Source organism: Platalea leucorodia (assembly GCF_965183815.1).
Source record: "Platalea leucorodia genome assembly, chromosome: 13".
In the NCBI taxonomy this organism is placed as follows: Eukaryota; Metazoa; Chordata; class Aves; order Pelecaniformes; family Threskiornithidae; genus Platalea; species Platalea leucorodia.
The window spans coordinates 13,337,836-13,359,053 of record NC_138835.1 but is presented as its reverse complement, the minus strand read 5'-3'; the positions used below and the strand labels follow the sequence as shown (position 1 = coordinate 13,359,053).

Sequence of the window (21,218 nt, the reverse complement as noted above, 5' to 3'; positions counted from 1 at the left end):
GCTTTTTCCGATGTACTTGCAACAAGTACTTGCTCCTCCACCGATTGCCCAAATCCACTTTGTAACTAGATTAACCTTACCCAGCAACACATCCCCTTCTGCTAGAGTACGAGCATCGCTCTATGCCCAGCGTTATTCTGTACCAGCTATTCTGCTTTGAGTTCTCAGCCAGCCTTTGGCCAGACTGCCCATCCCAGGCCAGCAAGAGTCACCACTGCCCACCCATGCCTGATAGTCCGGTCCTAAACCTTTAGAGCTGTTCCTAACGGGAGTCGGCGCCGAGATGAGCCAGCAAGGCAGCACGGTGGGGAAAGGGATGTGGTCCTAGAGCTGCCTCTTTAAAACACGCTCCACTGGATTCAGCCTCGGAAGAGGAGATTCTCAAAGCAGTGCCAAAGGGCAAATTTTAAAGTAGCTTTAAATAAGACCTCCTAAGGCTCAGGAGCTTAAAGAACTTGAATAGCCCAGTTTCCTTTTTTCCTTTCTTTCTTTTTTTTTTTTTTTTTTTTTTTTTTAAAGGAGAGGTTGATTGCCAGGCAGGTCTTCCCAAGAATCCACAAGCTCAACTAATCATGAGCACTTCAGCCCTGTGAAATAATATTTCCCTTACACGGGCTACTATAAAAACAAGTTCTGCACAGTAGGCAAATTTAAAATAACTTTTAATTAACATTTAAGACACAGAAGTCTGATCATGCAAATTCATCTGCGTCTCCTCTCTGCGCCTGATTGTTCCTGATTGAATACGATAAAAATAGACTTTGTATGAGTCAAGTGTAGACATGGATTTCTTTAACTTCTCCTCCCCTCTGATTATGCATTTCCTTCGATAAAGTGGAAACCCTTGGATGGCTATTAATGATATCATGGGTCAGACTGGAAAGGGCATCCTGCTTGATAGAAGTTAAAGATTTCACTGGAATTAAAGGCATTCCTTCTGTGAGCCAAAAAGATGCCTCCACCTGGCATAAAACCTCACCTGAGACTATCCAGCATTGCTCTGTCTCAGCTGACTTTTCATCTCTGAAATGGCGACACTAATTTTATTGCACCTCCCCTGTATCTGAGGTGAGCATCTGGCCAGAGGCTCAGCTACGGACCTATAGTAATATGGGAAAAATGCAACTCGCCTGCACACAAGAGATAAATATTTGAAGGGAGGCAGAGGAATTTCCACATAATTAAGACATGTCAGAGGACATGACTCTGTTGAGTAACAGGGACTCTGTACTGATACCAGTACCTTTATCTTGTAACAGTTACGGAGCCAGTTTCCCAGTAAAACTTACTACAAAGCCTTTGTAACACAGTGCAGTTAAAATTTCACTATTTTACACCATCTGATGCAAAACCCACCAAAAATGCTATGAGAATTAATGGGCACAGCTAATCACGCCCTAAGGACCATGGAAAACTTGGGCACAGGGGATTAAACTACTCTTTTCTAAGGCATCCAACTCAGAGCTCGCAGGCATGGGCTAGTCGGGCACGCTGCGGAGGCAGCTTTACTTCTGCTCGCCCAGAATTTGTACTTCTGCTCTTTGGCAGAGGCAAGAATTGCCTCTTTCCATTTATTTTTGCAAGCAACAATGTCACATGAAGAACACAACACAACGAGAGGGCTGAAGTCCCATAGCTAGCCAGAAGAGCTTTCCCTGGGTCACGGTCCTGCACTAAATCATTAAAATTGCCCAGAAGAGCTGCCTATGATGTTTACGGCGTTTCACAGGATGCTCCGCTCTTCTGGTGCGGATCTGATTGCTTCCCACTCCTTCCCATGAGAGGCAGTCTCTCATGAGACATTTCCTCACTGTTAGCTGCTCTCTGATGCTTCTCAGCACAGCCAGATACCAGCGCAGACTGAGAAAACATTCACCGTCACAAAAAACCAGAGCTGGAAAAATTAGAGGAGGTCACCTCGTCCTCGCTGTGCCCCAGGGCCTCGCGGTTGGCTGCGGGTAGTCCTGGTCGTGACTATCAGGACTGGTCGTGACTCTTGCTGATGGAGACTGGACGTAGAGTTACCAGCAGACTTTAGTTTAGAATTGTTTTGTCTACAGACTGCGATTTTTCCTCTCCATATAATCTCAGAATCCTTTGCATGAGAAGGTGGGGCTGCTTCTTCCCCTGCTATTGTGCGAGATCTTCCCCCCGGCCTTTCAGGTGATGTGCTAAAGCGCATGAAAACCAGACTGATCCACTTTCACATAAGCAAGCAATCATTCTGGAGCTTTAGCAGAGTATCTTCTACTTGTCCGTTTAAGGATCTGTGCGATTTTATTGCTCTTTTTCTACTTCTCATCTAGCACTGCACTTCGATCACAGCCCATCTGTTATCTTGGATGTCCGTTAACCCCCATACCTCGGCAGGTCACCCGCTGCCGTGGACGCGTGACTTTGGCTCTCGTACGCCTGTGCCTGAACTTTCACGCGGGCCTTGCCCGCAGCCTCTTCACCCCCCCGCACGGTGTGCCCAGCCACAGACGTGATCCGGCTTTCTTGACCATCGCAGTGGCTGTTTTCTTCTCTCCCATCCCGTTGTTAAATTTTACACAGTAACATTAATTCCTGCTGCTGAGTACATGAGCTGTGACACCAGCATGGTGCAGCGTCCTCCTGAGCTACATTCTTACCCAGAAACGATTGAGTCTAAAACCACCCTGGCTGAATGACAGGTAATTTAGGAGCGCTATAGGGTGGGCCTGTGTACGTGTCTATGCTGAGTACAGTTGCTTGAGTTCCATTCCTCTGGCAGCTTTCCAAGAGCAAACCACAATTTCAGTTATTCAGCCTATTTTGGATTTTTTGTAAATACAGAAGTATTTAAAATAAAAATACACTGTATCTCTCCAAGCAGTCCGCAGTCTTAAAAGAGACCACGGGCTTTCTTACCCTCTGAGGAGCTCTAGATTTCCTGCAAAGAGATTTTTGCTATTTTTCCGAGGTGTTAAAATGCAGATCAGACTCTTTGAGGACAGCAAGAAGATTCAACTCAGGTTTAAAGAGACTGATCAGCCTGATGCTGTTCTCTCTGTCAGTCAGGGAAAAAAACCATATTATACTTTCATACTTATGTGAAATTCATCCTGGCTATACCCGGGAGTGTATCAAAAAAGATATTTGTTTCCATAGAATCAGAAAATATTATTGTACAACACCCTTGGTTTTCAAATCTTTATAAAGTCCCATGTGCTACTGTGTAAAGCCCTTTGGCCCTTGTAAAACTCTTTCTTCAGTGATTGAAATTAGAGAAATAATGGGACACATCAACCCTGCTTAGAGGAAGAGTAGCATTTTCTAGTCCATTTAACACAATCCTATGGGTAATTCTCTTGATGGCTTTTATTCCTTCTAGGTCTAACACACACCGAGACATTAAATACTCAGAATTCACCTGAAAGCAAATTTCCATTATCTCACCTTCCATCAGATTCAGCTTTGGAAAGTGTTTTGGAAAGACATTAAAATACACCACGTCTGGAGGGCTGCTGCTGCCCTCCAGAAGGCACTGATGGGACTGACCCTGACACATCTCACCCTGCTACCCAAAACCTCGCCTCCCAACCTGCGTTTGGAGACAAGGACCAGGCAACCTGGGTCATGTGGAACAACCTGTGCTTAAATGACGTGGCCACTAGATGTCATTCCTTTTTCACTCAAATGTAGGTTAAAGAAGTATTTACCTGGCAGAATAAGGTCCCCCCCAAACACTAGCAAGCTGGGGCACACGTACTGCTGTGGTGACATGTCCCACGGCCTGAGAGACACAAAACTCTGTAAGATGGGCTGCTCTAAAATTTTCGAGAGAGAGCAATCCCATGCTGGCAGAAGAAAGGACCACGCAGCCCAAGACTTGTATCAGATTTTTATGGCTCTTCCCCACTGTATGGATCACACTTAAGGAGATATTTAATGACAACTTTACAATACAAAGCTCGGTGTATTCACTATGACAGATAGGAAGCACGTGCGCTGCTGCTAAAGCCACCCTACACTCGCTGGAGAAGCAACGCAGGCTGCAGACTGACGCCCAGATCTGAAAACGTGTTGGGTGCCCATTTTTCTCTGATTCAGGAGGAATTTAGTGCCTTCCTTTTTCTGAGGATCTAGGTCCAAGTCACTTTGTCCGAAAATGCTGGCACCGCTTGGGAGCTAAGCGCATCGCATCCACGAGCCCTGGTCCCGATGGCGATGGGAGGGAAGGAGCCAGACTCCATAGCTGGCATGGGTCCACGGTGGCATAAACTGGGCTCTGCCTGACTTTCTTGAGTTCTGCTCCATATTTGTAGTTTGTAAGGGTATAACTAAGGGGAAACTTTGGTACTACATGACTAAATATTCGCATATCTTTTAAGATGGAATGAAAATTCAGAGCAATATAAATAACAAAAACATTCCTCAAAGGATGGTCAGTGACTTGAGCACAATGCAGCTTGACTTTCTGTATTTTTAAAGATTTGGTAGCAGTTTAAGATACATCATTTACCGCTCCTTGTTGACCCTCAGATGAATATAGATGGTGGATACACAATGATTTCTCATTTATTAGCATGCAGACCTCTGTATTGCTCTGTGGTTTCTAAAATTACTGCGCACATTCGGATGCTCTACGTCTACGGATTACGAAGGCTGGAAAGAACCAGACCGCATCATTTCCCCTTCCCACTCTTCATTTTTACCTTAACCAGCTCTAATACTTTGCCATTTGCAATCTCTTTATTTTTTCCCCCTCTTTCCCCAGTAATAGTGACTTGAAGCACATGAGAACAGAATAGAGAAATACTGCACTAAGACAGATCTTTAACTGATTAAAACCAGATGTACTAAGGTATGTCTACACATTTACTGCCGGCGCACACAAATACATCTGTTAGAGCTATCAGTGAAATACAAATTTTACCGGATACCTGCTACCATTTACAGTATTTACTGCTTCCTTGAAATTGTATCTGAGCTACTAAACCCAAAATATCTCTTACTGCTCAGGATTTCACTCGTAAGTAATAATAACTCTGATATGTCTACAGCCAATTGCTGTGAAACAACTGTATCCTCTTTGGTGCAATCAGACATAGTCTGTTTGCCACGTTATTTCAGCTCCTTTAGTACCTCAGCAAAATTGGTCGCCAAATAGTTTTGCTAGTTCATGGATCATTCTTCTTTTCCTTTTTCCTTTTTTCCCCCGAAAGTCTTTGTTCCACGGTTATCTATCAAGTTCCTCCTATCTGCGAAACCAGCTAAGAGAGACGACGGATATAAACATCCATGAATTACAAACACGTCGGGTGCCCATGCATCACTGTGCTGATGTATTGATACTTACAGTGCTGGTAGTGAATTCGGGTGGGTTGTCATTCACATCTGTCACCGTAATGATCGCTGTTGCCGTGTTTGAGAGACCATAGTTAAGATTTCCTTCCATATCCGTGGCTTGAACAATGACTATATACTGCTGAACTTTCTGGAAAAAAAAAAAAAAGAAAGAAAAGATGAGAAACAAAAATGCATCCTATAAAATGCCTTGGTTTGTTTTCCGTATACAAGTGCAATCTTAAGGCAGACTAAGAAGTTAATTGGATACAAAATGTTAGTAAAAAAGACAGATAAAATTTTCTATCATGTTTTTGAAGGGATTTTTGCATACAGTGGTGGATATCACCTGTTTTATGGGAAAATAAAAATCTTATGGCAAAAATCCTTGGTTGAAACAGCCATTTTTGTTAATTTTTAAGCATTTTCGGCAACATTAGTTCCTGTCTTCTGAAAACCAGTAAAAGTTTTGCTGATGTGTTTTCATTGAAAACATCACCAAAACCACCATACCTCCAAACCTGACAGCAACGCTGCCTGGCGGCCCTCCAGCTTGTTCTGCTCACACAGTTTGATGACCACAAAGCATTTTGATACTTAAAATACCCTCCATGTTTCAATCCTTAACACAATCTTGGTAAATAAGGAGGATTTAAGTCCAGTATGAAAAAAAATATTCACTGCAATAAACAAAAATCCCGCAGAACTGATTTAAATTCCTGAGCACCCCAAACAACATGGCTCTCAAAGCAAAAGCCTTACAAAGCCAGCCATAAAAATCACACGTTATAGTTCTTCTAAAAGATGCTGTATGTCAGCACAACTGGAAAATAAACCTGAATAAAATAGGAGAGGGCGTCTGATCTCGCATGCGTGTACATCTCCCCGGGATGTCTCTTTACTCATGAATATCCGCCCGCACTGAGAAAAGCCTCCTCATCTTTAAAACTGGCCTCAACAATGAATTTTCATTTGGATCTGCAGAATTTGCTACTGATGTCTACACATGCCATGCTCAGGGTACATGGAGCGCTTCACAGGGAGGTACGAAAGCAAAGCTCCTCTCCTGAAATACAGGCAAAGTGACGCACCAAGAACCAGGGAGGGACGCAGCCAACATCGCTGTCGCTCAGGGCAAAGCTAAACATTATGCCCTCTTCCTTAAGGTTTAAGGCGTAATTACGGATTGTGAGCTGGGATGCAAGGACCAAGCGGCTCGGACGGCACATCGGAGAGGCTGAAGGGTGTGAAAACCAAACAGAAGCACAGTGTTACGCGGGGAAAGCTTTGTGGAAAGCCAGATGGAGGGACTTCACTGGGAGGAGGGACCTGCTGCAGGCCGGATTGCTCCTGCTCTCGGAACACAGCTTAGACCCTTGAGGGCTGCTCCATTCATGTGCCGATGTTACAAGCGTGTGTAAAATGTCAAATGTCCCTCGAAATTTCAAAAGGCAAGAATTAGGTCAATTAGGTCTCTCCACTCCTACATAAACATCTCTGAAGTGCTGTAACTGGCTTAATTCTTTAATGCTTTAATTCTTCTGAGTTGCTAGAACAACAGAGATCTGAATTTTAGCTTTATCTTGATTCCAGGACTTTTAATTGATAGATATTAACCTACTAAATTGACAAGACATCACACACAGGAATCCATCAGCATCTTGCAACTGGAATACATTATGGAAATGCACTTTCATTATCTCTTGCTACCTTGTATAATGAAACGTGAGGGAGAAACTATTGTTAGCCCTTGTTTCTCCTCACGCAAAAAGCTGCCGTTCATTACTCCATTTGTAAAGCACTGGGTAATTGTAAGGCTGAAATGTCCTTATTAGTGAACGTAATTTCTATTTCGTATTTGGCTTTTCCTTCCTTATTCTCTCTTATGGACAACTTGGGAGGCTGACAGACATATTCCCTAACAGGCCAAGTACTTGTGAGCCAAATCAGGTTTAAATTATAGATGGGGGGGAAGATATTTAAAAAAATAACAGCGATCAGATTCCATATAAATTAGAAAAACAGGCTGGAGACCCACATGAGAGACTCCATTTCGATAGTGCATTTAAATGGCAAAGCCACCTCTAATGTTCCTCGCTGCAGCGAGACGGAGGCGCGTAACTCACAGCGTTTCCGATTTCATGGCGTAGCTGTCGCACGTTATTGTAAAAGCTTCAGTGCTTCGGCAGCGACTGCAGGGAAAAAAAATGTTCCTTCCTTTCTGTCAGCCGAGAGGGCGATGAAAGAGCCTCCATCGGCGGGGGTGCTTCTTTCCTAACTTGGCATTTTTCTATTTTACCGTGTCTGCAGAGTGACCTCTTTACAGCCGCCGGGCTCCCGGGTCACGCTCCCAGGTGTGCCCAGCAGAGCAAGCCGGGACTGTCGCGGCGGCGTGCCTCCAGCGAGGGCACCGCAAAGGCGGCTCCGTTTCTGTGTCAAAAGCGATTCTGAAACTCGCGACACCGTTATGCAAACTTTAATCTGAACTCTGAGAACAAACTGCAGACCTTGGGTAAGGTCACACTCCGTCTGCACGGCACTTATTCGTACCAGGACCCAGCCTGCAAACCTCCCGCTGCCTTTAGCTCCTTTCTACCTTGCTGTATTCACTTCTTAACCAAAGCTTCCCCTGGAAAAATGAAACCTCTCATACAAGAGGGGGTAAGGGTCTAGAAAGTCTCATTTAAAAGTGCCGTTAACCTCACCATGTTACTGCTTATTAAATTATACACACTCTGATGACACACGCATGCGTGTGTGCGTACTCACAGACCTTGTCTGATTAATCTCAGGTTTACAATGAAGTTTTTCTATTTAACAAAGAGTCTTTCACTAAGCATCGTAGCACAGTGTTAATAAAAAAACCCCACACAAATTCAGAACACTAAATTAAAGAAATTTAAAAGAAAGATTATATCAATCAGATAATACAATGCCAAAAATGCAAACGCTCAGAATTTAGTAATGTACAAATGTACCAGCCACAAAGAGCTGGGGCAGAAGGACGGGGAGAGGGGAAGGACGGCAAAGGAGCGCCGCACACGTGCAAGCGAGCGCAGGGAGTCCAAGCCTCGTGAGAAAACGCAAGGAATTACAGCAGATCTCCAATGGATGGAGTGATCAGGTAGGATCATTACGGGAACGCACACGTTTGAGACGGGCGCTGTATCTCAGGATACCGGAGGCAGCTGCAGTAATCAGGGACACGCGAGAGGCGAGCTGCAACATCACCAAAGCTGCAGAAGTGCAATCTGACGTGAAGAATGGCTTTGTTTTGTATGTAAAGTTGCATAAAACACAAAGACATGTAAATCATAGAAACACTTAGGCTGGAAAAGACCTTTAAGACCATCGAGGCCAACTGTAACCCTAACACTGCCAAGTCCACCACATGGAAGTACTCTGAGATTTGTCAAACCTTGAGGCACTTGGTTGCTATCCAGGTCCAGTTCCATCTGAAAGGCTCCAGTGTGGGCATATAAGGGTGGTGCTTTCAAGTACCTAGTTTTAGTTTATAACTAATTCAATCTTCAGTGAGATTGGCCCCAGCAGATAACAAATTACTGATTTTTTGTTTTTCTGTAGCTAACCTTTTTGCTTTTGTGCATTAAGCTGATTTTATTGAACTACTCAATCAATTTCAACATGTCCTTCCAATTTGTCACAACATCTCCAGGGGCATCTTAGTTTGTTGTCCTAATATTATTATTATTGTTACGACTACTAAAAAAAACCAAAAAGGCAGCACCATGCCCCCAAGCATGAGAGACATTTTCTTGATGGCATTTTGATCATACAGAATAATTCTCTTATTCTCTTTCTTTACAAAAATGACATTTTAAATAGCACAGGGCAGAAACTACAGCATAGAGGTAACACAAAATGGTCCTAACCCAGAGAAATGAAACAGTTACTGTATGTTTGCTCTGATGGTGATGCTGTGGAACCAAAGAAAGGAGCCTCTGCCCCGAGGGGGTCTAGACTGAAACCCCAGCCCCAGTGAAGTCCCTGGGAGGTCCAGTGGCCAGTATTTTTAATAAATCTAACAAATATTCAGGCTAGAGGAAAGTAAATGTGCTGCTTCTGCTTAAGCCAAGGGAAAAAAAAAAACCCTCATCTTGATAAGTGCAGAGCTTTTAGTCTGACCTAAAAACTAAGAAGGGCTTTTGAAGGAAAAAATTATGAAGGAAAGAATAATTAAAGGAGCTGTGGCAGATCTAATCTGTCTGCTCTTCTGTCAATCATCTGATACACTGCCACAAAGAAATACATCAGCTAAATTCCAGAAGATGGGAATTAGTTGAAGAAATTGGCTAAGCTGGTTAATAGGAAGCTGATCAAGGGTTTGGTTGGAAGACAGCAGTGCCTTGTACAGGAAGACGTAACAGCTTGGAAGAAGGGTAACCTGACAATTAAATAACAGAAACGAGATGTGATTTAACAGTAACAAATACAAGATAATGCAGCAAGGGACCAATAACAAAACTCTTCTGGAAGCTGGTTTATTGGACATGAGCAAGGAGGACTGGCACCACGTCCCACCAGCTCCCTGCTGCTAAGCAGGGCACAAACGCCGTCGGCAAATGCATCGTGTGCGGTATTAGCATTGCAGATAGGGCAATGCTAATTCCTTGTGCCAAGCACCGAGGGCTCATCGGGATGCTGTGCACAATCCAGGTCCCTTGTATTCACTGCTGAGCAACCCAGATCCGACCAGGTGCCGGCAGTGAAGAGCCCATCACCGGAGAAGAGCCTAGGAGAGCTTGGCTTGTTTAGTCTAGCAAAATGAAGGCTGACAGCAGATATGATTGCTGTCTATAAATACATCAGAGGATAAACACTAGGAAGGCAAAGGAGCAATTTAAACTAAAGGACAATGTTGACACAAGAACAAATGGGTATCAACTGGCCATGAATAAATTCAGGCTGGAAATTAGTAGGTCCTTCACCACGAAAGGAGTGAGATGCTGGAGCAATCTAATACAGGGTCTGGGGAGCAAAAATGTTCACAGGAATGTATTAAATTAGGGATAAAATCCTTTTGGTCTAGGTAGAAATTATGACAAATTGAGCTAAAGCAGAAGTCAGATCTCTCAGCGCTCTCTGCGCACAAACAACTTTTTAGGAAGAAAAAGAATAAGACCCCTTTCAGTCCAAATACCACAATACATTTGTGTGAAAATAGTTTAAGACTTAACACTGATCGATGTCGCTGAACCAGCCCGTTCCATCGGCACACACAAATGAATAGGTGCCCCAAACAAAATTACAGTTATTGCAAGTGGCTCTCCCCATCAAAATTCAGGCTGGCAAGAAAGCCATCGTCTCAAATCCCTGGCCGAGCTGCACACGGTCTTGCCGAGAGGTTATAAATTAAATCATATGCAGAGAGAGAGTCTAAAAGAACAAAGTATTTTAAAATGAAATCCCAGTAATGAAGCACTATCTGTGCTTTCATCCCAATTTTCAAATGTGCATGCACAGTATTTTTAGGAATATGGCTATTCCTGGTTTACACATGCAATTATTATAAATCACACACAAGCTGGGTAACTGTGCATGCCAAAGTCCAGAAATGCGGTAATTATGTGATTAAATTAATCTACATTATGGACAAAGGGTTTGCAAAATTAGGACCCACATTTTCAAAGCTCTGTACAAATATTGTCCAATTAATTACCACTTCCTGAGAAATGTATGACTAGCTAATTTTAGCATCATGTCTGGTAACGCAAATAAAGTTATCAGGATGTTGCAGTAGGACGTACTGAGCAGGAATCTATGGGCGAAGGAGCTAGAAAATCTAACTCCTATTTCCTTCCATGGCTATCCTCACATCTTCTTTGTGTTTATGTGGTTTTCCATCTCCCCTTACTTTTGCAATACCAATGAGAAGCATATGGGATGTTCCTCTGTTTTTTTTTGTTTTTTTTTTTTTTTTCCCCCTAAATAATTTCTTTACATGCTAGCGAAGCTTTGATGTTCACTTTCTTTGGTGTAAGATAGTTGATGGTGAACACACTAGTAATAAACATTGTACCAGAGCCAGGAAAGCTGATTTGAAAACAAATAAACAAACTCCCCCTAAACATTCACTTGACTCTAGCAGAAGTACTTTTTACTATAAGATCTAACTAGCCATCATTTAAACAAAGCTCACAGGCAGGCCTTTTAAAGCATTTATCCCTTAATACTCCCTGCTTAGCTACAGTTAAATGTGAACATGGATTTCCAGAGGAAAACCCTGTTCTGGGAGCTCAGCGAAGAAGGCAGCTTTCACAGCACAACCAGAGCACCCGCCGCCTCTCGCAGCTCCCCCCCAGCGATGGTGGTGGTGGTGAGCGAGCTTCATCCGCGTGCCAGAGTCGAGCAGAGTCTTTGATATAACTTGACCTTTTCATTTCTTACATATAGCGCAGCATCATGTCATGTATGCAGCGCCCTCGGCAGACATCAAACCCTGGGCCCAGGAATCTTAATGCACAAGCTGCTGCTGCCCAAGCTAAAAAGATGCAGTTTTGCTCCATCTCAACCTCGGTATATGGGTCCAGCTACTACCAGAGGCACTTCACGCTCCTGCTAGGACAGGGTTACAACAAGGGAGAGGACCCCATTTTTAAAACCAGTCGGGCTACTTACTCAGTGCTGCACAACCATGAACAGTGAAGCAAACAGACAGGTTTATTTTCTCCATTTGGCTGGGGTTATATTGGCTTTTCTTCCAGCATGGCACAGTGTTCCCCAACCGCAAGCATCTGGGCATATTTGATTTTACGAGCTACTTGTGATTGCAGAGCTCTTGAGCAAGGGCAGTGCCTTGGTCTAACTCTTATCTAGCAAAGCACAGTTTACACTCCTGGAAACAGCGGTGTGTTAATTCAGCTGGCTTTCTTCCTTAACAACGGTGTCGATGTGAAACATCCTGGCCTCTGATGTGGAGGTCAGACCCCGTGAATTCCTGTTACCACCTGACTGAACCTGCCTGTTATCCAGATATCGATAAACGCCTCCGGCTCAGGAAAAGCCTCGGTCCCACCATCCATAGCTCTCCGAACTGCACTTCGTAGCACGCTCCCACTTCTCCTGTGCTGTTAAAGCCAAGGCTGCAGCGCTGCCCGGCTACTCATGCCACCGCGTTTCAGCCTGGTGGCACTGCACGGAGAGCCAGAGGGTGGGAAAGCCAGCGCACGCCGAGCAAACGCCCGTGGGAGATTTTCCTCTGCTATTCTCCAAGGGTGAAGCACCCGCCGTGCGAAGGGTTGTCCCCGGCTGGCACACCGCTCCGCTCCCACGCACGCCGTACCTAACTGGAGCGCACAGAGGAGGCAGGGAGAGGATGACTTCTCGTGCTAACCCCTCCCACGGCGGAGGACTTCTGCCAGCAGCGCTGAACATGCATGACTCAGAAAGAAGGAAAATATTTATTCAGGAGCTGTTCTGATGAGCACTTCTCGTATTTGCTCTGACTCACCGGCTGAAGCACCGGCGGTTTTCACCCACACCACCAGGCTGAAAGAGCTGTTCCACAGATCTTCAGAAATCAGCCCAACACATACCAATTTTTTTCTGAGACAGAGAAAGGTCCAGAGGCCACAAGCCAACATCAGGATTTTCATTTGGCACTACACCTATATTGACAATCGGCCTTTAACAGCTTTCACCTGGCAGCCTCATTACCAACCAGCAATTAAACATTTTTTTAACAGGTTCCCTCTCAGCACCTGAGACATGTAACCTGGGGGATCTCACACCTTATACTACTCATCTTTTTCTCTCTTAAGCTACTGCACTTTAAGATAGTCTTTTAATGTGTTACAATTTACACATCTTAACCCGTTCAGAACCAGCAGACAGGCAATCAACTCTTCCAGCTTCTCCCAGGGTGGGCGCTGAATCTCCCACATAGGTGTAAATGGGGCCTGCTCCAGCTTAGCAGCTATTTTCTCTTTTGTGTGGTGGCTTCTGAAAGCAAAACAGCTTCTGGTGGCGGGTGCAACACCCAGCAACAGCGAACTGAGCTTTCCTATGAAAGCATGAGGAAGTGCTTTAAAAGTTACCTGAAAGAAAGCGAATATGATCTTTTTATCACAGAGAGGTTACAAAATCAAAGAACGCCAGAAAGCCTTTCAGGAGTCTACTCTGTTTGGCCTTTTAGTAGTGTGAGACCAAATAGTTCAGTGGCTGTTGCCCCTCGCTGCCTTTTTTTGTGTTATTCAGACAGTGAAAGTGGTGAAAGTGGAAACCTTTCCAAAGGACAGGCTAGGTACAGAGAAGACCCTCGCAGTCATACCGAAAGCCTGCCAGCATCCTGGCTGTATCTCCCCGTAGCCTCCAGGACAGAAGATATGTGAACCAAACCGAACTGCTCATCCACCTAATTTCATTGTGAGAGCCGGGATTTTGCTGAACAGCCAGCTCCGGGAGCGGCGTTATTGACTGAGAATCTCATCTCAGAAAGCGATCTGCTAGTTGTCAGGGATACAAAGGGAAGCTTAGAAATATCAACTCCAAACACTAAAAAGCCTCGAAACAAAACCAGACCTCCCCGCAGCAGACAAGTAACTGAAAATGGTAACACAGGCTGGGGATCCTGGTGGATCATTTCATGATTTTCTTAATGCCTGGTGCTAGCAATACTGTGCATAGGAATGGGTGTATTCATCAGGAACAGAGATGCTTTTGAGTGCGATATGCTGCAACCACATTCATCTGAGAAATTTTTTTTTTTTTTTTTTTTTTTTTGAGTGAGTTTTATTCCTGAGGGATCAGACGCTGAGCCTGGGCTATCAAGGTTTTGAAAAAACACCCAAGCTGAAACCCCGCTGTGGTGGAACACACGAGGAATACCAATGCAGCAACTTCTGCCCAAGGAAAGGGACCTGCTGGAAAACACATCCACCAAACCAGTCAACTGACCCAAACGCACCTTGCAGAGGGTTTGCCGTGCTCTGACCCCAGCTGGCCACCGCTTGCAGAAACAGCATGTTTTGAAGTATGCTGTATACAAGGTTAATAGCCAAGTAGGGCCCGTTTAACCTCATACTTGTTCTAGACTTCGAGTTGCAAAGGATGGGGATTAGAGGTCACAAAATTTTTTATCTGCTATTTGAGCACAGACATTTGTCAAAACTTGAATGTAGTTGCCTGAAAAACTTTTAAGCCCAAGGAATTTTTTTCATATCTGAAATAGTGTTTTAAAATTGTCCTCGTTCTTTAAAGTTCACCCAAAACGTAAATAGTGCCTCTAGATTTAAGACTGTGACAGTATTTTCCGGTTTCGGGAAGTTTTATAACATGAACGTAACATTTGTTGGGATTTTGGGGGTTTTTTTGACTGGGTCTTGGCAAATAAGACACCAAGCCCGGAGCAAACAGAAAATAAGGCTGTTTTCAGAAGACAAATATGAAAAGAACACCACCACCAAAAAGAGGCCAGCGTTCTGTAGCATTTCTTTTCTAGCATTAAAATGTTTTACATACCAATGCTGCCACTGAGGGACTTAATAGATTTCCATGCCTCAAGAAGTCCCATAAAGGCACTTGGGTTGTGCACAGCCTATTGAAGCTATTCAGGTGCTACGGACTGACTTCAAAATTATTATCAGAATTACTATGAAAATTATTATCAGAAACTCCGTTGTAACAGTGCCTCTGTCCTTGGATAGTATCGACTTTCCTGTTTAGAAAGACTGTCACTTAATGAGCTTCTCATATGGTTCTCTCATTTAATGCCAAAATTAGAATCACAGAATCATTAGAAATGGGCTACATCTCATTCTTCAGTGATCCCGACTACAGATGAGACGTAAGTCCACAAGAAAGCAGGAGAGAAATAAGGAAAATGAATTACATGCTTCTGATAGTCACCACCGATAGTCATGCAAGGGGGTGGCAGTGAGCTAGTATGAGCTACAAATAAATTTCATTAAAAAAAAGAGATATGACGAATATCTTGGATAATATATTTTGATTCTGACTACAGTCGCTGAGTCGGTGCCAAAACAGAGTAGGGTTGTGATTAAGGCTGCAGCTTGGAAGACCTAGATTTCTTTTGCATTTTCTCAAACACTCCCCAAGTGACCTTTAGTAGGTCATTTAATTTTTCTGTGCCTCAAAGAAATTGAAAATAACACTTCAAAATGAAATGAAAACACTTTCTTATCTCACAGTGATATTGTGAGAATAAAAATCCATTAGTTTGCTGAAGCACTCAGCCACTCTGATGAGGAGGGCTGCAGAAGTACCCACCGCCAGCACCCTTCCCGCTGGTGGCAACCACACCGGGTACCGGCGCAGAAGCCGGCATCCTTCTGCATCCTGGCAGAAACAAGAAGCAACTCAGACCCGGCAGACGCTGCTTTCCATTCCCGTCAATATTTTGCAGGCTTTATGCCCCAGAGATGCCAGGTCATCTTGCAAAGCACTTAAAAGGAGACCTGAGGAATAAGCTTTCTAACTTTTGGCTGAGGCAATTTTTGTAAAACCATGAAATTACATTCGGCTTTTCTTGGGCAGGAAGAGACGAGCAATAGTTCAATGTCTAGGTGGTCACACAGCAACCGGTGCTGCTGAGAGGTGCCCTTTGGTAAATATGCCAGCATCAAACTGATGCCGTTTCCAGTTTGTGCCTGCCACTTTCCGAAAAAAGGGTGAGTGTTGAGAGACGGGAAAAAACCCAAAACCCCAGGCAGACCAAGAGAAGGGAAAGTAAACAACAATCTGAGAAACATTTTTGAAAATAAAAAATTAGCTTCTTCAGACTTGTGCAAACCAAATTCCTCCTACAGAGTGTAACTTCTTGGTGATTACCCAAAGGCCAGGCTTCGGGAAAAAAAAATACCCTAGTTATGTCCATTGCACTCTTATAATCCACAAAACCTTTGCTGTCAAATGCTGCCAGAGCAATTTAATAAACAGGGAGAATGCCTTAATGTATTCTGAAACCTGAAAACCACCCATCATTAGCCCCACATGCTGTTTTCCTACTTTCTCTGCTTTAAGCCATTTAGCTGCTACAGCTGTTTTTCTTGTAAGTCTGACTTCTGTTTTTATCAGCCTGATTTGTTTTCTGGTATATCTCGCTTGATTAAAAAGAGGAAGAAAAACCTTTCACAATTCAGGTAAAACTGCCTTCTTCTTTAAGCTCTGTCGGGCTGGAAGCTTGAAGAAGATCATCAAGAAGATCAGTGTAGGTGAATAAATATTCATAATATTGCTCATAATTTATACTTGGTCTCATTTTTGCAGATAGGCTTGAAATTCCATGCTCATGACATCGCTGCTATAGTCAGACCTTATTATTCTTAGAAGCATGAGATTTTCTAAATCCTATCAATGCAGCAATTAAAAAAATAAAATCAATGTAACATATTCAACATAATACACTCAAACCACTTTCTCTAATCCTATACGTATACACATGGTGTGTACAACACAAGGATCCTGGATTTTAAAATTAGTGGCAGTCAGGAACACAACACAAGTCTTGGGAATCTGTACCGGGCTGACTCCGTACGGCCTGGATAAAATAAACTAATTTGGTGTCATTCGTTATTCATTGCTGGGAATTAAGAAAGTAGCTTGGCTAAGTCCTTGCTAGCTGCCTATCATATATGCCTTCACCATTATGAACTGAAGGGAACATCCAAACAGTGAAGGAACAGGTTATAGTCAGAAAAGCAGCTGATTTAATTAAATTTGGCAGAATGAAAGGTTAGTGGAAAACAGTCAAATAACTGAGAAGAGATTAATGCGAGATGCTCCCTACTGTATTTCCCTTAAGAGCTGTCTTACCCACTATGGGAAGGGTCATGTTGTGTCCATTTGCTAAGAGAGAATGTGATTGACAGTATTACTGGAAAATAAACTCGGTTTGGTTGTGAAGTCGGAAATACCAATGGGGCCTTCTGTCAAAACCAGCTCTGCCTGCAAATGGCTTTGTTTCCCTGGCTTTTAAGAGGGCTACGCTCTTCCAGGTGCTGTAGACAAACACTCCAGACACGATCAACTGGGCAGGTCAAGTCAGTGTAGACTCAGCTGGAAGACCCCCCATTTAAAAGCCATCACGGGTACTACGCCTTGTATGCATCACTAATGTTCGGTCTACTGGATCAGCACCGGGGATCGAGCAACGTGGGACACACAGCAAAAAGTCCTGCCTGCCTCCTCCGTTGCAAACTCCTCCTCTGCAAACTTTGACCCCCAGAGCCGTGGAAGTATGCCAACCATTTTGTTAGAGCAGCAACTGTATGTTGCTGTGTATGGCAGTCACCCAGCCCCTCCGCTGACTGCCAGGTGGCTGACACCGGAGCTAACCTGCCAGCCCTGCTGATTAGGGCAAAGTCAATTTTTATGTGAAAACAGGTGCAAAGGAAAAGATCTTCGACGCTGTGGGAAAAGCAACCAAAAGCTTATCCTGTGAGTGAAGTATTTTGAGCTGGCTGGAAATTCTGACCCACAACATGAAAAAAAGACATTTGAACAATGAGATTTCATTTTTTTCATTTTGTATATATTAATAACACCACAGATATAACATGCAAGAAATAAGAATGTGCAGTTGATTCAACACTTGCCTGTTGTACTATGTCTTGGTGTAGAACAAGGAGGAAGATAATTCAGACTGAATCTCGATGATCTTAAGGGTCTTTTCCAACCTTAATGATTCTACGATTCTATGATGGAAAAAACACGCAAGTCCAGAGCAAAATATGGTAATAAAGTTTGCGATAACTTACCAAATGCAACACAGCTACAATCGCTTAGATGGTACAAGTCACGCACTGAACAAGATCTAGGATTAATGGAGGATAAAATGCTGTACTTTTTGGAATGACGCATCTCAGCTGTTTTTTAGAAGCTAATGATCCTAATGCTTAGATGTAGATGTATTAGATAAATATAAAAGAAAGATATTTTTATTAAACATTGTATTAATGGATTTGAGTGAAGCCATGAATGGATTATGTGTACTTTTATAAAAGGAAGGCCACCAAACTAAAGGAATTTTGGCAGAGAGCAGTCTTAATAGCGCAGAGCTTCCTGAGGAGCTTGCTGACGTTCTCAGCACTCACTGCTCTCTGGGGTACAACATTTGGGAAATGAGAAACAGAGAGATCCCAGGAAAATATTGATTGCTATATTGAGCAACCATAGGCTTGCAACAGAACATGGCTGCAGGGCATTTGGGCAAACTTAGTTTTGGTGATGATGTCTGCATCTTTTGGGTTCTGTTGTGCCCAAAGACTCAGCAGAGAAACACTGCAATGAGGTCTGAAACCCAACCTCTCGACACAGATGCTTTGCAGACACCTTCCGAAAGATGCGGTGCCAGCTCTACGGCAGCCCAGCTTCAGTGGGACTTCACCGCCCTCCAGGGTATGTGCTTTCTGCTTTGGGGAGTGAAGACCTGTACAACTCAATATTCTGCCTGCTCAGAAGGTTTCAGACAAGCGATAAAACAGGGGAAGTGAGGAACAGGAACGAATGGCTTCATGATAAACTGAAAAACTGCTGATAAACTAAATGACTGAGAAGCCGGGCTGGCAGAGTGCCACTGCGAGAATTCGCTGTGATGAGCACAGACATTTTCCTTCCCATATTGGGCCTGTCAGCCTTAATCAGATCTCCGTTAGCAGAGTCACTGTATGTCCAGGTGAGACTACAGAAAGAGCAATCATTATCATCCAGGAAACAAACTGCTCAATGTCAGCGGCAGGAGGGGAGGGTCTGGCCAGAACAGTTTTTTTGAAAGTACTCCGGAAGAAGTGTATTGATACACAATGTGTGAAACCTAAAGGCGGTGGTTATTGATTTGAAAGAGAAGGGAGTGGACCAAGAAGGATTTTCGATAATCCTACAATGTCCCAGCTGTCCAGGGAGACCTTTGGCTGGGTAACTTGGGTCCTTTCTTGTGACCGTATGTAAAATGAGGACGGAGCACTAGCCACAAGCCATTTCAATAATTGAAGGCAGAATTTAATTTTCTCAGATCAGGGCCTTAATCAAGCAGCATTTAATTTCTATGCTTTTTGTCATCTAAGGGATGCAGGGGATCTTTGCAAGTGTCAAAGGCCTTTAAGTGACCAGGAGCAGGTTCCATCTTTGCAGGGGAAATTTTATAAAGGAATCAGCGCCGTAGAGCCCCCCTTGACAACCTCCCAGGTTCTTGTAATATGGAATTAACTTCGCATTGCCACAAGATACGAAAGAGGAACTTGCCAGCCATCTTTATGTGATGAAATGTCATTCCTGAGGTTATAAAATTGGAGGAATGTAGCTGTTTCTTGGCTATTAGCTGCAAGAGGGAGTTTCAGCATTTCAGATCTCTCCAATTCTGGCCACATTTCCTCTTAAAAAACATTTACTTATGGAAGAGCTGAATTTCATATGAGAAGCAAAATGACCCTGAATTCAGTAGCCTATATTGTAAAGTACTCAGAAGTAACAGACTGAAATGAAAGATCGCAAAGCATAATTCTGCCAAGATAATTAATCCTTGTTAACCCATGACCTGATCATATATGATGCTGCTCTGACGAGCTTACTGAAATGCTATAAATAATGCCGGCATATTTTATTTTCTTTGTAGGTATAAATATTGACAAATTCATGCTCATTAAACTTCTGTGAGCCGGGAATTATCCCCATTTCTTAAATGGGGAACAGGCAGAGGAATTAAGACTACTTTTTCAGAGGCATTCATCAGTTTGGGGAGTCCAGTTTGAGATGCTGAATACAGTTTTAAGCCTTCTTTACGCCTAGAAGTAAAGCTGGCAATGTTGCCTCCTTTCCCCCTACCCTCAGCTGAGGCCTGTTGCTATGTGCAAGAAAGTCTTTTGCTGAGACGCACCAGGTTCCTGCGCAGAATTTCTTACAGCAGAAAGAAACTTTTTGCCACCGTAACTAGATTGACTGTAAGTTTTGGGCAGCAATTCATCGTTTTACATTCAGTGACAGAACTAGCCCAGCAAAACGTAACTGCAGACTAAGCATATCGGTACATAAAAACATTATTCTGAGACAATGTGGGGTGTGGATTTACAGTGCCTTAGCCCCTCCACTGGATCGGCTTCCACGCTCCCCTTCGCCCGCAGTAAGCCTGGGGTATCGTATCCCACCGCAGGCTCCCATGCACTAGCTGTAATTTGCTCGGGCTACGTTAGCTGCAAACAATAGTCCTTATCCTAGCACTGATACTTTCTGACAATTAGGAAGGAAAGTGTATATTGTGGCATGAAGAATCCCTAAAAACTGTATTTTTGCTTTGGCTGTGATGTGGAATTCAAATGCAACCATCTCAGCTCTCTGTGGCCCCATGCTCTGTAATCTCAGCTCCCTGTACGACACACGGGAAACATCCCCAAAACTTCACCAGTATTTTCTTCAGAATTTAGTTTAACGTCTTACCCCTGTGGCAGATTTAGAAGGTGCTGATGAGATTCTAAGTTTAATGCTCTCCTAAACACTGGTGAGACCTGTACTTTTGGAAAGGAAAAAAAGTATTTATCCTACTCCTACGGCAGTATATAAAGTTAAACTTCTGTAGAGCTTCTCACCTCAGGTTCTGGAGGTGGTGTACAACTTACACTAAGTTATATGTGTGTTGCTTCAGTTCCTCTGCTTCTCAGACAAAACTGTGGTGTGAAAGTAGAAGGACTAGAAGCTGATATACTCCACCGCAAGCAAGAAGCAAGGCTGGAAGGCCAGGCTCCACGTGGAGCGGGTGGGACCGTCCTCTTCAGGCAGGATGTGAAGGGATTTAGGGCTCTGGTCCTTGGTCCCTCCTAAGAAGAAGCTGGAGGCTGTGATAAATATGTGTAAAGATTTTTGCGAGATGGATTAACTCCCTGTGGGGAATAAGGTGAGATCATGAAATGTATTTAGTTTTATTATAAGTTGCGCTCACA

The 21,218-nt window shown here is 43.6% G+C and overlaps 1 protein-coding gene across 1 annotated transcript in view; it reads right to left on the bottom strand.

Annotated features, from left to right (window-relative positions):
- The window catches only part of CDH4 (cadherin 4), a gene marked incomplete at both ends in the record, with an annotated part of 463,510 nt that overhangs the window by 38,161 nt on the left and 404,131 nt on the right, over positions 1 to 21,218 (bottom strand). The window contains one exon of the mRNA XM_082326152.1: positions 5,324 to 5,461. Within this exon, the coding sequence (XP_082182278.1) occupies positions 5,324 to 5,461 (138 nt within the window). The remainder of the gene's footprint in view (positions 1 to 5,323; positions 5,462 to 21,218) is intronic.